This window comes from Exophiala mesophila, assembly GCF_000836275.1.
Source record: "Exophiala mesophila strain CBS 40295 unplaced genomic scaffold supercont1.3, whole genome shotgun sequence".
NCBI classification, from domain to species: Eukaryota; Fungi; Ascomycota; class Eurotiomycetes; order Chaetothyriales; family Herpotrichiellaceae; genus Exophiala; species Exophiala mesophila.
The window spans coordinates 835,054-849,247 of NW_015622506.1; the positions used below are offsets into that span (position 1 = coordinate 835,054).

Sequence of the window (14,194 nt, forward strand, 5' to 3'; positions counted from 1 at the left end):
TCCCCTCGATCTTCGATTCGACTTCTTCGCTTCTTCTCGTTCATCATCACCATGGCTCCAAGTTCTGCGCCCTGGACTGATTCGAGAAAGCTGGACGTAGGCCATCGACATCACCATTTTTTTGGGTTCTTGCTAACGGCTGTTAGTTACTTCGAACCCATATCCTGGTCACAGGTCGGCAGAAATTTGACAAGAATGCTATTCACCAACACTGGAGTATGATTTATCTGATCTAATAGCAAGAAAGGACACTAATCAACTATAGTCGGTGATGATCCAGCCCCGACACCTCGTGCCATCGCCGATACGTTCAACGCCATGATGAGGGCCATCAGCGATCAAGCTACGCTTAAATCCTTCAAGAAAGAGAGCAAGCAAGAGGGTTTCAATGCCTCGATCAAATCGGAAGGTGAGTCCATTAACGGTCGTACTGATGTGGTTTCACTCTGAAAACTCGTTTTCTCGCTAACCTTTTATCTTCTTAACAGCTCTAGCGACTGTCGTCACCAATCACACCCCAGTAAAGCGAGCACCTATTAAGCCAACCACCCCAAAGAGTCTCTCTTCACGGAAAAGAAGGAGAACAAGAGATATGTTATCCGATGAAGATAATGTGATGGACGATCTTGACCCCTCTGATGAATCTGAGAACGATGTACCCCAAACCCCGGCTCCAAAGCGTATATTCCGGCAACAGCGAAAGGCTGCGTCTAAGACAACTTTACCCCCTGAGACGTCAGATACCGAGGAAGACAAACTCAGACGACCCTTCTGCGGCGATGGAGATGATGAATCTGACACAGAGTATGCCCCTCCTACTCCATGATTTACTGGATGTCGATGACTACAAATCGAGATCACGGCTTCCAAGCCCTCCAGGTTTGATCTTGGCTGTAAAATGCACGGTTCTGCTCCAAGTCCATGAGCTACGAAAATGTTTTACGCATGCTATGTGGAATGGGAGACTTGAATCAGTGCGTTAATTTCCAACAATGTTCAAGTAGTATGAGAGCATCAGTGTGTTCAGGTCAGAATTGGGGACAGAAAAGGAGCGTTGGAAGTCTTTTCTCCCCAAAGCGGGCAGAACATATCATGACCGTGTCCATACAACTTGTCATCGCTGGGATCCAACGGTCTAGGCTTAGATGACTACGGCGATGTAATTGAAGGGCTTAATTGTATGCCTTGACTCACGTAGCTAGGAACATTCAAACCATTCCAGAAGTCTTGCTGTCTAGAGACCATCTTTGCCCTCGCTCTCCTTGTTACAAGATTAAGCCTAACCAAGAGTTTATGTAGCCAATTTCGCATGTGGAATACATGTTTGGCTGGCATCTTATTGAGAGGAAAGTAAAAAAAGGAAGAGTGGCCTCAGCATGCGTGAAGGACAGAGGTATCTTGGATGAATTATCTCCACACACTGGTCAAGGTGAGGCCTACTTGACTGCCCGTGTGATGAATCAGACCCATCTAGATGATGGAGGGCAGATGCCCTTTTCTTCATCGGCCATCCAGCTAACCGGATCTGGGTCCAACAGATCTAGAGAACCGGAAAATTGTTGTTGAATTGAAACGACCTGGTCATACCGGGTATGGGGGGACAACGATCCTCGCCAAAGGTTCGATGCCGTTAGAGGCCAGCGATCATGATAGCCTCCTCCCCAACTAGGTTACAAGGTCCTCCGTGAACAATTCAGAAGCCCATTCTCGGGGTTCCAAATCTTGTACTGTAGAATAGAAGAGATAAATCTAGGTACTTAACGTAGTGGATGGTGAATGACCCTCAGTCAGTGAAGTCAAAGACTTCTCGAGATTCCCTCAAGCTGACAAGGGCACTTATTTCTGCGAAAGTTCAACGTATCTGCAAATGAGGTGTGCCACACTAGGGAACTATACAAACATGTTCGACTGCTCTTTCTCCAGTGAGGGATGACCACGGCTACGAGCATGCTATCGCAATCTGTACTGACAAGACGGGAACGTTTCAAGAAGATGAATCTATTTTGAACCCACCTTACAAGTTAAGCACCACCAGGCTTGGGGAATTGTAGCAAGGGGAAGATAACGAGGCCATGTCGAATCACATGAAATGCATTTGCGAGTAATCTATCTCGAAGCCCATATCCTGACTCGGCCTGATGGGTATCGAAACCGTCAACGACCTCAGAATTGACTACCTAGCCCGCAACATTTCTCATGATTCTGTGGCAGAAGCTACTGCGTTGTACCCGTTCAGAGCTCCATCATCTTCACTGACGATTGATGCCGCCCACTGCTCATCCATAGTAAATCTAGCACTCTGTCCTTGTTCCAGCTGGCGCTGGCCTTAGAGTCATAGTCTGGTCGAGTAGAGAAGTGTCAATCACGTGAGATTGTCGACCTGTGAGCTCGCTGATGAAGTTAGTTACTGCTACAGCCCGTTCATAGAGATCAATAACCATACCTGTGCTGGTCGAATCTGGTTGGTGTTGTCAGTTCAAGCTTCTCCGATATTGGTGGTGCCATCTTCAAGTTTCGCCTTAGCGTCGGAATCCTCCTCTTTGACCTTCTTGGAAGGGGTGTCGGAATCTTCTGCTGCAGCATTTCGCTTGCGCTTCTTCTCGCTGGCTCCGGTGGTCTTTGGAGTTTTGGGTGCTTTGGGCTTTGGAGTAGTGAGGGTAGAGGGAGTGGCATCAGTGTCGTTAACACTTGGAAAGGTTAAGATTCTCTCAGACTCTTTCTTGAGCTTGTAGAATTTCTGACTGTGGAAAGAGTTAGCGGGTGTATCAATGGCTGAATACTGATCAAGTTAATGGCTGAAATCATCATTCAACGTGGTTCAGATGGCGAAGGTGAATAACTGCCAGGGGTCTGCGCGGTACCTGCAGGCATTGCCATTCAATCCATGCCCAAGCTTTTCAGCAACTCTGGCCCATGTGGTAGCTGGCGGGGCACTCATCTCGGCAAGCGTGAACACAAGAAGGTTTCGCTCGGCCTCCGAGTCCCATTTGAAAGGCATGTTGGATTTGAGTATGAGTGGAGGTTGACAGAGATGGCTGATGGGGGAACATCCAGGTGTTGAGGCGATGGAACAAATACGAAGCGAAAAGAAAAATCAACAAGAGCTTGGGGAATGAGCAGGGCATGAATTTGAGATCTGTGGAAGATCAGGTCGGGGGCAAGGCGGCAGAAATGGGCAGCAAACCATGTGACAGCTTTTGGAAAACAGAAGGTATGCGACATAGCTTGATTCAGCCTGCAAGTGAAGCAGCGAATATGGAGCCAGGGTATTGGGGTCAAGAACATACCGGCAGGCCTCATCAGAGAACCCAGGACCCATGATCTCAGCGACCCATTTCCAATCAGGTTTCTTTTCAGGGTCGATGAGAACCAGCAAAAGTCTTTGGTGAGTGGCATCGTTCCAAGGGCCAGGCATAGTGAATGAAACAAGGGATAAGGGTGTTTGTGTGGGAGATGGTGCTGTGGGCGTGTTGATGCGAAGAATTGGGGGTTTTATGAGGCGGATATCGAGAGAAGAGACCAAGTCACGCGGGGAGGTTGAAAGAAAATAGAAGGGATTGAGAGAAGGAAACATGTAGCACTCACCGGCAAGCGTTCCAAGTGAAAGCCCCACCAAGTCTCATTGCTGCAGCTTCGAAACGAGCTCTAGGGACGCCATCTGGGAATTCAATCACAGCAAGAAGCAGGATCTTCTCGGTCATCTCATTCCAGACGGCAGACATGTTTCTTGTCGTGGATGATGTTGTCAATTGGATTATCTGCGGGACACTGGCGGTTCTGGTCGACGATAGGAGAGGAATTCAGATATCTGGGAGATGGTTCAAGTGTATACTTGACGAACCTGCTGTTGGAAATGGCAAGGGAAAGGAAAGGCAAGACAAACCTCCAAGGTTGAAAATGCTCGACAGTGAGGCGAGGTTGCAAATTGATGGCAGAAAAGCAGTGAAAAAGTCAAAGTTCTCACCGTCGGGCAGTCTTCTTGTCGTTTTGGTCCTTCCGCACTCTCACGTTCGAGAATCCAAGATAGGAAATCATATTGGAGTTTCTCGGGCAAATGTGATGCTTTCCATGCCCACCCACAGGACCTCAGTCATCACAAGCTTCTAGTTGTTATGACATGGCTTGTTGACTGGCCAGATCAATAGGTTTGATTCTCTCGGTCTGGAACAATTCCCCACGGATGTGATCAGGAGATATTTGAGAGTGCACATTATAGGTTGATTACACAGGGTAGAAGGGGAGCAAGAGTTGTCCAGTGGTCATGATGGCAAGATGGCCCTCCGTAGTGCAGTCAACGGTGGGGTGCAGGGTTCAGCAGGTGCAGCCCAACTACATATTTGTGGCATTACAGGTATACGAAGTAGCCCGAGGGCCCCTCGGTCCCGTGGCTACAGTCACCATACGTAAATCTAGTGGCACATTCAGGCAAGTGAAGCGACATCTCCCTGCCAACACACCCCCCAGCTGCGGGTCAAGCGGCTATGAAGGCTCCAGCTAGTTGTGACCTACGAGTTATTATTACTCCGTAGTCGCAGTGCCGTGCAGTGTGAGAGTGCCTAGTACTACTCCGTACTCAGCCACCACGGAGAGGCTGACAGTCTTGCCATCAAAGCGCCCCTCATTCATCACACTGCATCACTTACCACTTACCGTGTCAAAACAAGTGACTCTCCAGACCCTGTCGTGGCTGTATGTATGCGCACCTGCTCACCCTACTCACCCTAGGTACTCAGACGCCCACAACACCCCACCATCCTAATCATCTGTAGGTACGCAATCACTGCGAAACTCAATTCTTTAAGTCCTCCCACCTCCTCCCATTCTTTGAAGTAAACCTTCAACATCACAACTTTGACGCTGTGCCTGCTATTCCTTTCAAGCACCCAAGTCGCAATCCAGGTACGTAATTTCCATGGCGCCACTCCTTGACACAGTGTTGCCTGCTTCACCTCTCTCTCCCTTCGCGCTCACTAAGATCATTCTTTGTTGTCCACTTTCCATCTACGTCTCACCCCTCTGAGCACCACTTTGCACCCACAGCAAACACACCGCCCAACTGACTCTTTTCTAGACCTCCCTCCAAATATCAGCATAGTACCTCTGTTCTATCACAGCCATGGTAAGCGCCCTCTATTGTCTCTCCTGTCTCACGAGCTAATCGTCCTTTAGCCTGTTTCTGGGTATGTTGGACGTCCTTGTCCCCATGCGACCACTACCTCCCAATCCTCCTATTTTCTGACCTGTCCTCTGAAACCAGACTTTCCGTCAACCCGGAATGCGTCTCTGCCTTCAATGAGCTCAAACTCGGCCGTGGTGGCCCCAAATACATCATCTACAAGATCTCCGATGATCAGAAGGAAATTGTGGTAGACGAGACGGGCAAAGAGCCCGACTACGACACATTCAGAGAGAAGCTTATCGCCAAGAAAGAGCCATCTGGAAAAGACAGACCATCTTATGCCGTCTACGACGTCGAATTCGAACTCGAGGGTGGAGAAGGCAAGAGGTGAGTGCCGCCCAGTGTACAGGGAGCGCACGTGCGGCCGTCACAAGGTCTAAGACACTGAGTCAACATCCCAGATCCAAAATCGCCTTCATCACCTACATCAATCAGGATGCCACCGGAGTCAAGGTACGGAAATAAGCCTCCATCCTCAACAATGACACTAATCCTTCTCCCAAGTCCCGCATGGTTTATGCTAGTTCCCGAGAGACCTTGAAGAATGCTCTCAACGGCATTGCCATGAACTGGCAGGCCAACGACCCCGGCGAGTTGGAATGGGCCGATCTGCTCAAGGAGGCCAGCAAGGGCAAGGGCACGATCTGATCAGATGTAGTCCGACTGCGACCAGATGGCAACCCCGACGCACCAGTTATTGCGCCAGCTGGCAAGTTTCCAACAGGTGGTGGAATGAGACATGTCAACCATCCCTGATGCAAAGCGGTAGCAGTTCGTTCAACGAGGATGCATCCTTGGAGAGCACTCAATATCCCGCGCCATATGACGATGATAGAACTTTGAAGCATCCACACAAACATGATAAGGTCAATGGTCTCGGAAAGTCCCAAGTGTTTTTATGTCCTTGACGCATGGGCTATATCTATGCGCAGTGATTTGTCTTTGTAGAGGTACAACCAAACAAACGAAGGATGGCTGGCTCGTTTGGCGGTGATGGTGTTTTGCTGCGCATTTGATTCCCGTGGCTATCCTGCAGCGTCTTTGATCTATGAGACCCCATTCGTTCATACCTTTTAACGTGCATTGTAGAGGACATCTGCTCACTCATGGCCCTGTTCAAGAGCTCGGTACGCCGGACTGGCACTGGTGTTGTAATGCTGGTTGGACATGGGTTGAAATGGATCTGACCGAAATGCAGTGATCACAGCAACAGTCCAATCGCGAGACGTGGATTTGTATCACGAAACGTATCCATACGGAAAATTACGGCGCAAGCGGGCAGAAATCCAAATGTGGTGTGACGAAAGGGTTATGAGTTGCAGGTAATTTTGCCAGCGCCAAGACTTGAGCTCCCTCTGGTTCATCGACTTCGAGGTTGCAGTCTATCAACTTCCGACCACCCATTGTTGCATCTCAATCAAGCTCACTTCACCCTCAACTCCTTGCAAGACTGGCCTCGGAGCTCAAGGCTTCGTTGCTTCCCCGCCTCCATCCATCTTGCATGTACTGAAACACCCTCGACACGTCAAAACAACATGTTTCTCAACTCTTTACCCCGTGCCGCTCGTGCTTCCAGCACCGTTGCTAGATCCTGCTCCAAAAGCACCGTCTGCTCCGTCAGAGGCTTCCAATCTTCTGCGAGCTCACTGGCTCCCGCCTTTACCGCTATGCACCAAGCTCCCATCACCAGCCAGTCGCAGGTACGGTCCGCCCATGCCATCTCGAATCCTACCTTGGCTGGAATCGAAAAGCGGTGGGAAGGCCTCCCGCCTCAGGACCAGGCCGAGCTGTGGATGCAATTGAGAGATCGTATGAAGGTCGACTGGAAGGAATTGACTCTGCAAGAGAAGAAAGTTGGTATGGAAACATTCTCAATCGAACAGACGCGCCTGGCTTGTTTTCGGTTGTTTTTACACACACCGTGGAACATGCACAGCCTGATGCCCTCTGTCCCGGTATAATGCGCATTTATGCTGACCATTTGCAGCTTGGTGGATTGCGTTTGGACCTCATGGACCTCGAGCTGAGGCACCACCAGGTGAATGGACAAAGATATTCATATACACGGGGATTGGTATCCTCACCTCACTTGGTTTATTCGCCATCGTGCACTCTTTTGCCAGACCAGAGCCAAAGACCATGACAAAGGAATGGCAAGAAGCCACCAACGAATATCTCAAGGTACGAGTGTCCTCAAACATCCTTCACCACTGTCAAAAACCAGTGTGTCCTCCCGCAACCCTGGTTATACTAATGCACCTTCTATAGCGCGAGAAGAGCAATCCCATCTACGGTATTAGCAGCGAAGGATACAAGGGCAAGGGCCATGTTCAGAGCAAATCAGCTAAAGAGAGGGGCATTGATCTTGATGCTGAATAGACAATTAGGGTGGAGAGGATGGGATTCCACAAGTTGAGAGCAAATCGAAGTTACAATGTCACTAGTATCAGATGAAAGGGAGAGGCCCCAAGTTTTGTGAATACAGAAAGATTCAACCGCCAACTTGAAGGCTGCTTTGTGACAGAAGTGGCATTGAAGGGTCTGTTAAGATTGTACATAGGCACGCACAAATAGGTTAATTAACCCAACGTGTCGTTTTTTTCTTTCCCATCTACCTTGTGTTATAGCTTTGATGAGCAGTAAGTAGTATTGGGGTACAGAGCCATGTCGAGGTAGATGCATGTGTGTAGAAGGTTCAGTGTTGTATTGGCATAAACAGTTCCTACTGACTGGATGTCGTTATGATGCTCTGCTAGCACAAAAACTAGCATCTTGGAGCCGGAGGAGTTATTCATCGTCTGACGGTAATCTTGGCATCAATGTCTCGACCAAATGGGCCGCTCCGACCTCGGGTTCACACTTGTCAGCTCACCCATTTCTCACCCAGTTAGATCTCCCGATTAGGCCTAGCAGATTTCTTTGCTTCGGAAAGCCAGAGCTCGAATTGAATTGCAAGCATCCTTCTCTTCTTGCTCCTAACCTCAACCACTCTCCTCTCTACCCTTTCATTTCCAACCCTCTCGCCATCTGCAAACATGCTCAAGAAGTGAGTCCGCTCCTGCTCTCGTCCTTACTGAGCTTACTGAAGCTCCTGGCTCACTGGCTGACAATTTTCTACAGCGGCATTGCCCGTAGCTTGGGCAGGTCTGCCTTTGCCCGACCTTCATTTACTCGACGCGCGTTCGAACCTCTACGAAAACAAGCTGGTCCAGCCCTCGCACAGAGATGGGCCTCGACGGATTCTGCAAAGGACGGCAAGATTCATCAGGTCATTGGTGCCGTCGTCGATGGTAAGAAAATTCTCCTTAGCTGCGGATTGGAGCTCCTACAAAGCTCGGCAACACATAATCCCTCCCCTTTACCTTTATATACTGATACTGATGCCATTCATCTAGTCAAATTCGACTCGGATCAGCTTCCTCCCATTCTTAACGCCCTCGAAACCGACAACAATGGTCAAAAATTGGTTTTGGAAGTCGCGGTACGAACATTGAACAGGAAAGATGATCATTGTGTCAGGACTGACTAGATTAGCAACATTTGGGTGAAAATGTCGTTCGAACAATTGCCATGGATGGTGAGACTGCCTACTACTACGACTTGGAAACTGCCTACTGACTGTCAACCAAGGTACCGAAGGTCTCGTTCGAGGAAGAAAGGCCACAGATACCGGTTATCCCATCCGAATTCCTGTCGGACCTGGCACCTTGGGCCGTATCATGAACGTCACTGGTGATCCCATCGACGAGCGAGGACCAATCAAGGCTACCAAACTCGCACCTATCCACGCTGACGCTCCTGAATTCGTTGACCAAGCCACTTCTGCTGAGGTGTTGGTTACTGGTATCAAAGTCGTCGATCTTCTTGCTCCCTATGCTCGTGGTGGCAAGATTGGTCTCTTCGGTGGTGCTGGTGTCGGCAAGACTGTGTTTATTCAAGAACTGATTGTCAGTCATATCCACATCCCAGCCTTGCTACAAATACTAACCTGTCTCAGAACAACATTGCCAAGGCCCATGGTGGTTATTCTGTCTTCACCGGTGTCGGCGAGCGTACCCGTGAGGGTAACGATTTGTACCACGAAATGCAAGAGACCTCCGTCATTCAGCTTGATGGCGAGTCTAAGGTCGCCCTGGTGTTCGGTCAAATGAACGAGCCTCCTGGTGCTCGTGCTCGTGTGGCTTTGACTGGCTTGGTAAGTGTTGAACTTTGGCATGTGTGTTTGATACGATCTTTGGGGCTAATTCATGTCAATTTAGACCGTTGCTGAATACTTCCGTGACGAGGAAGGACAGGATGGTATGTGGTCATAATGCGCTCAGAACACCAGACTTTCACTAACATGGGGTAGTGTTGCTCTTCATTGACAATATCTTCCGCTTCACGCAAGCCGGTTCCGAAGTGTCTGCCCTTTTGGGCCGTATTCCCTCTGCCGTCGGTTACCAACCCACTCTTGCCGTCGACATGGGTCTCATGCAGGAACGTATCACTACCACCCAAAAGGGATCCATCACTTCAGTGCAGGCCGTCTACGTGCCCGCTGATGATTTGACCGATCCTGCTCCTGCCACCACCTTTGCCCATTTGGACGCCACCACTGTGTTGTCTCGTGGTATCTCCGAGTTGGGTATCTACCCTGCTGTCGATCCTTTGGATTCCAAGTCCCGTATGCTGGATCCTCGTGTTGTTGGCCAAGAACACTACGACACTGCTTCCCGAGTTCAGCAGATGTTGCAAGAGTACAAGTCGCTCCAGGACATCATTGCCATTTTGGGTATGGATGAGTTGTCTGAACAAGACAAGTTGACCGTCGAGCGTGCTCGTAAGCTGCAGAGATTCTTGAGCCAGCCTTTCACCGTCGCCCAAGTTTTCACTGGTATCGAGGGCAAGCTTGTCGATCTCAAGGACACCATCAGCTCTTTCCAAAAGATCATCAACGGTGAAGGCGATGATCTTCCTGAAGGTGCTTTCTACATGGTTGGTGACTTTGAGAGCGCTCGCGCAAAGGGTGAGAAGATCTTGGCAGAACTCGAACAGTCATAGATGGAACCAAAGTCTTCAGATAGATTGTGATGCAGCAACCATGTGTGTCCAAGGGGCGGGTCCAAAATCTTTCTCCTTTGTTGCGTCCAAGAAGATGGTGCCCAAGCTCGAAGGGAGATTGGTCGGAGAGGAGCGTTGCGACAAAGCCAACCTGTACATTGAATCCTCTTTGAGAAAAATCTGTTTACTCAATCTTACATGCCATCTTCTCTGCATTACGGTGTCAGGCCACAATGCTCCCGTAATTCCTCCCACAGTGTGGTCTTTGTAGACGATTTTGTAGTTGCATGCGGTCGTGCATTCACATTACCACGTTCATCATGTCCAATATATCGCCCACCATCCAGGGCACTTGACTAGAGACGCAAACGAGGTCAACGATCCTTCTTCCCCTCCTGTTCGGCAATGCCCATCTGCTTCCCATTTCCAGAATCAAGGCCATCTCCCTCGCCGGAGCCCTGATCCAAAGGCAAATCTCCATCCGATGGGTGACCCAACGCGCCCGGGCGAACGATTCTATCGGCGAGAGAATTACCGGCTTGCTGCTTCGGCTTCGGACCCCAAAGCCAGATGGCCAGCCTTGCCAGCGCAAGCAGACACATGAAAAAGGACTGCCGAGTGATGGGCAGCCAGCCATAATGGTGCGTCAACCAGCCCCATTTTGTATTAAGACCCAATCTGCCCAACTTGCCCGTGAACGGGTTCATCAGGCCATCCCATGGGTGAAACGACGTGATCGGCCGTGCCCCATTGATGATGGGGATCAGTCGCTGCTGTGCCCTCATCGGCGTCATCGAACTGTACAGCTCGTCGTCCTTGTTGTCACCACCGCCCTCGTCGTCGTCAACCACTCTGCTACGGTTGCTGGGCGCCAGACGGATAGGCCGCATCAGGATAGGAATGGCCTTCTTGTCGTCCTCCCCGGTCCTAGGTGTCACAGTAATGTGCATGATGGCAGGTGGCTTCAGCAGCCACGAGTGGCATAGGATCGGTTCGGCATCGCAGTCGATATATGATATGGAAACTGGTGGCTGATATATAGCGTCATTAGACTGACCATTATCGTAGTTGTTGGGCGGAGACTGTTGTTGTGATTCTAGAACATGATATCCCTTGGCGAAAGCCTCGTCGAAGCTCTCGCACACATTGACAGTCCCGTTGCATTCCAAGCGACCTGACAGGTAGATCCGGTGGATCCTTGGCCGTAGCGGGGATGCGTCAAGTTGCAGCTGCGAACGCCAGCTCTCCAGGTTCAGAGCTGGTGTAGAAGGTGGCAGCAACGTTGAAATATATGGTGTCAAAGGTGGCGATGTGGCTGGCTCGGCCGCCGATACAGGAAATGCTAACTGTGAGAGGAGTGACAAGGCACTACTCAGGCCAATAGTGGATGAAGATTTCATCTTGTCCTCCAGGAAGCACCAGAATTGAGGTGGTTCTCGTCTTGTTGTTGATGGGTGAATGGCGAAGATGACAAGATCTAGATTGTGGAGTCACGTGCGAGGCTCTTCTTCACGTGCTCAGCTTCAGCCCCTAATTGGCCCACTTGGCCAAAGCGATAGAAGGGAGATGATGCAGTATTTGAACATCCGTGTTTGATATACGAACTGCGAAGGCAGATCTGCACGGGCTTTGTTTAGCGTTTTATCGATAATGGGGGCTGCTATGTATTACTGGTATCCGCATTTCGAGTCTACACGCCTAAATTTAACATGACTTGCTAGACTAAAGTTTCACAAAACCAGAAGATATCCTTTCTCCTCTGAATTTGTAAGTTTCTTTGCATTTCGCCGTTTGCATTTCTATATTGATTGTTGAACCATTGGTCTCTGTCTTAGCTCTCTTTTTAACCATCGAGATACCAATTGATACTTGCCCTTTTATTATCTCCGTTTGAGCTTGAATGATGGCCCCCCATAGTCTCACTTGTTCCTAGCAGATAGCTTGACCTTTATTCCAGTTTGCTTGTTGAACCAGAAGTTGTGTGTCTTCCAGTCCTGGGTAGGATCAGCCAGTTCAATCCGAAACTCGCGAAGAAGCCGTGGGATGAGCTTGTGCATCTCAGCGAGAGAAATCTGCCACCGTTAGAAGAGCACATGAGGGATGAGTTGAAGGGTCTTCTTTGAATAACTTACGTTCTTTCCGATACATGTCCTCGATCCGCCGCCAAAGTGCAACATGTGACGGTCCATAAACGCTGCATTGCCATCGATCCATCGATCTGGATTGAATCTCCCAGCGTCTTCACCAAAGACCGATTCATCAAACTGGACAACGGCAGCGTTCATAGAGATTCGGCTTCCTCCGACAAAGTACCTCCCTGCAATCACGGCGCCTCCTTCGGGAACGTGTCGTGGCATTCCAAGTCCCACACTGGGATGAACCCGCATGCCCTCTTTGCAGCACGCGACCAAGTACGGCATTTTGGTGGCCTCGTTGTACTTGATGTGGGGAGTGCTTAGCAATCCGCGTGCGTCGAAATCATCGATCTCAGCTACAAGATTGTCCATGCACCTCTTGTCTTTCAACAAATGGTAGATGATTGAGCGAATCGCGATGGCAGTCGTGTCACTCCCAGCAAAACTATAATTCATGCCCGGTCAGTTGATTTTCTCCAAGGGATCCGTTTATCTCAACGAACACTCACATGGCAACACAAGCTTCATTTTGAATGTCTGGGATGTCCCATCCTTCTTTGTCGTCCTTGATCTTGAAAAATTTATCCAATAAGTCGACTCGCCCAGCTTTCTGTGTCTCCATTTGCTGCTTACGAACATTGGTCCAATGCTTCCCGGCCTTCCGGATATCATCAAAACCATTGAAAGATTTTCGAATGGCGGGGACGAGGAGACCAATGAAGGAATGAAAAACACGGAGATAAGACGGTAAAATGCAGGAAATCGTCAGAGTAGGCAGTAAAGTGTCAAGACTTTGGATGTATTGGCCATAGTCATGCTCGTCGCGCATGAAGCCAAATTGTCGACCAAAGAATAGCTCTCCGATAACATCAAATGTGTACCTAGCTACGACGTTAGATTCCGTACTACTCTTTTACCGCAACAGCCGCTCTCGTCGTCATAAATCATATATTTTTCACTTACCATTGAATCCATTCTCCCAAATCGATAGTCTCGCCCTTGTTGGCGAAACCCTTCATTTTCTCCATAAATACATCACTACAGGCATCGATGTATTTTTCACTTTCCAAGATGGTAGACATGGAGTAAATTGAGTTGACATATTTTCTCCTTTGTGCATGTCGAACCTCGTCCAACTGGCTGAAATGATCTCCATGAGGGCTGATCTTTGGGGCGTGTGGCGTGTAGAAATCCGTCTTGGTGAAGCCTGATTTGATGTTGTAAATGATCTTGATCGCGGAGGGATCCGACACGGCGACCTCGTTTGGCGCAATACGGACCAGAGGACCGTACTTTTCGTGAAGCTTCCGTTGCGTATACTCTGCTCGCCCTCCAATGACCGAAAACCCCATCCAAAGCCGGGAGAAGGATGCAAACAACGGGCCTGGAATGTCAGACAGAGGATGGAAGAACCGACAGTATATAATCCAGAAGACTTCATACACAGGAATCAAGACCAGCGCGAGGTAGACATTGGTCATGGGTAGAAGTTGCTGCAGAGGTAGCATGCTTGCTAAAACTGCCATAATGATGATTCTAAGATGGCAGGAGTAAGCGTCAATCTTTGATTTCAAGTCTTGAGCTGAAGAACAAGAGATCCTCAAGTACAATTGCAATCACGTCCCATGCCTGCCCAAGCGGTTGGATCTCTGAGCCAAGTTCATCAAACCAGAGAGGCCTCGTTGGGCGGTTACGTCTAGAATGATACTTCCCCGCAAGATGAGCTCCCTTTGCCGATGCCAATCGTTCCTATCCGAGCATGATGCAAATTCTAATACCATCTTGTCCCAAGGACCCGAACGACAGGCATGGAGTATGATCATCTGCCAGATTATGC

General features: G+C 49.4%; 6 protein-coding genes across 6 annotated transcripts; 4 read left to right on the top strand and 2 right to left on the bottom strand.

Moving 5' to 3' along the window:
* Positions 1 to 47: 47 nt before the first annotated feature.
* PV10_03960 (uncharacterized protein) lies at positions 48 to 826 on the top strand (the record flags this gene model as incomplete). The annotated part of the gene is made up of 4 exons (XM_016368474.1): positions 48 to 96; positions 147 to 216; positions 266 to 409; positions 489 to 826. The coding sequence occupies exons 1-4, from the start codon at positions 52 to 54 to the stop codon at positions 824 to 826; spliced, it is 597 nt and encodes a 198-aa protein (XP_016224262.1). The 5' UTR covers positions 48 to 51.
* A 1,650-nt stretch (positions 827 to 2,476) lies between these two features.
* Positions 2,477 to 3,415, bottom strand: PV10_03961 (uncharacterized protein; the record flags this gene model as incomplete). The annotated part of the gene is made up of 2 exons (XM_016368475.1): positions 2,477 to 2,741; positions 3,288 to 3,415. 2 exons carry the CDS (start codon positions 3,413 to 3,415, stop codon positions 2,477 to 2,479), a joined length of 393 nt encoding a protein of 130 aa, XP_016224263.1.
* Positions 3,416 to 4,530: 1,115 nt separating this feature from the next.
* Positions 4,531 to 6,339, top strand: PV10_03962 (uncharacterized protein). Its single transcript, XM_016368476.1, has 6 exons — positions 4,531 to 4,899; positions 5,072 to 5,119; positions 5,170 to 5,180; positions 5,258 to 5,506; positions 5,581 to 5,632; positions 5,684 to 6,339. The coding sequence occupies exons 2-6, from the start codon at positions 5,117 to 5,119 to the stop codon at positions 5,825 to 5,827; spliced, it is 459 nt and encodes a 152-aa protein (XP_016224264.1). The 5' UTR covers positions 4,531 to 4,899; positions 5,072 to 5,116; the 3' UTR covers positions 5,828 to 6,339.
* Positions 6,340 to 6,558: 219 nt separating this feature from the next.
* PV10_03963 (uncharacterized protein) lies at positions 6,559 to 7,789 on the top strand. Its single transcript, XM_016368477.1, has 3 exons — positions 6,559 to 7,036; positions 7,167 to 7,360; positions 7,448 to 7,789. The coding sequence occupies exons 1-3, from the start codon at positions 6,715 to 6,717 to the stop codon at positions 7,556 to 7,558; spliced, it is 627 nt and encodes a 208-aa protein (XP_016224265.1). The 5' UTR covers positions 6,559 to 6,714; the 3' UTR covers positions 7,559 to 7,789.
* A 350-nt stretch (positions 7,790 to 8,139) lies between these two features.
* PV10_03964 (ATP synthase subunit beta, mitochondrial) lies at positions 8,140 to 10,584 on the top strand. The gene is made up of 8 exons (XM_016368478.1): positions 8,140 to 8,225; positions 8,300 to 8,469; positions 8,575 to 8,660; positions 8,714 to 8,756; positions 8,810 to 9,126; positions 9,177 to 9,374; positions 9,439 to 9,478; positions 9,531 to 10,584. Exons 1-8 carry the CDS (start codon positions 8,215 to 8,217, stop codon positions 10,220 to 10,222), a joined length of 1,557 nt encoding a protein of 518 aa, XP_016224266.1. The 5' UTR covers positions 8,140 to 8,214; the 3' UTR covers positions 10,223 to 10,584.
* Positions 10,405 to 10,903, bottom strand: PV10_03965 (uncharacterized protein). The gene has a single exon (XM_016368479.1). The coding sequence runs from the start codon at positions 10,857 to 10,859 to the stop codon at positions 10,524 to 10,526; it is 336 nt and encodes a 111-aa protein (XP_016224267.1). The 5' UTR covers positions 10,860 to 10,903; the 3' UTR covers positions 10,405 to 10,523.
* Positions 10,904 to 14,194: the final 3,291 nt, after the last annotated feature.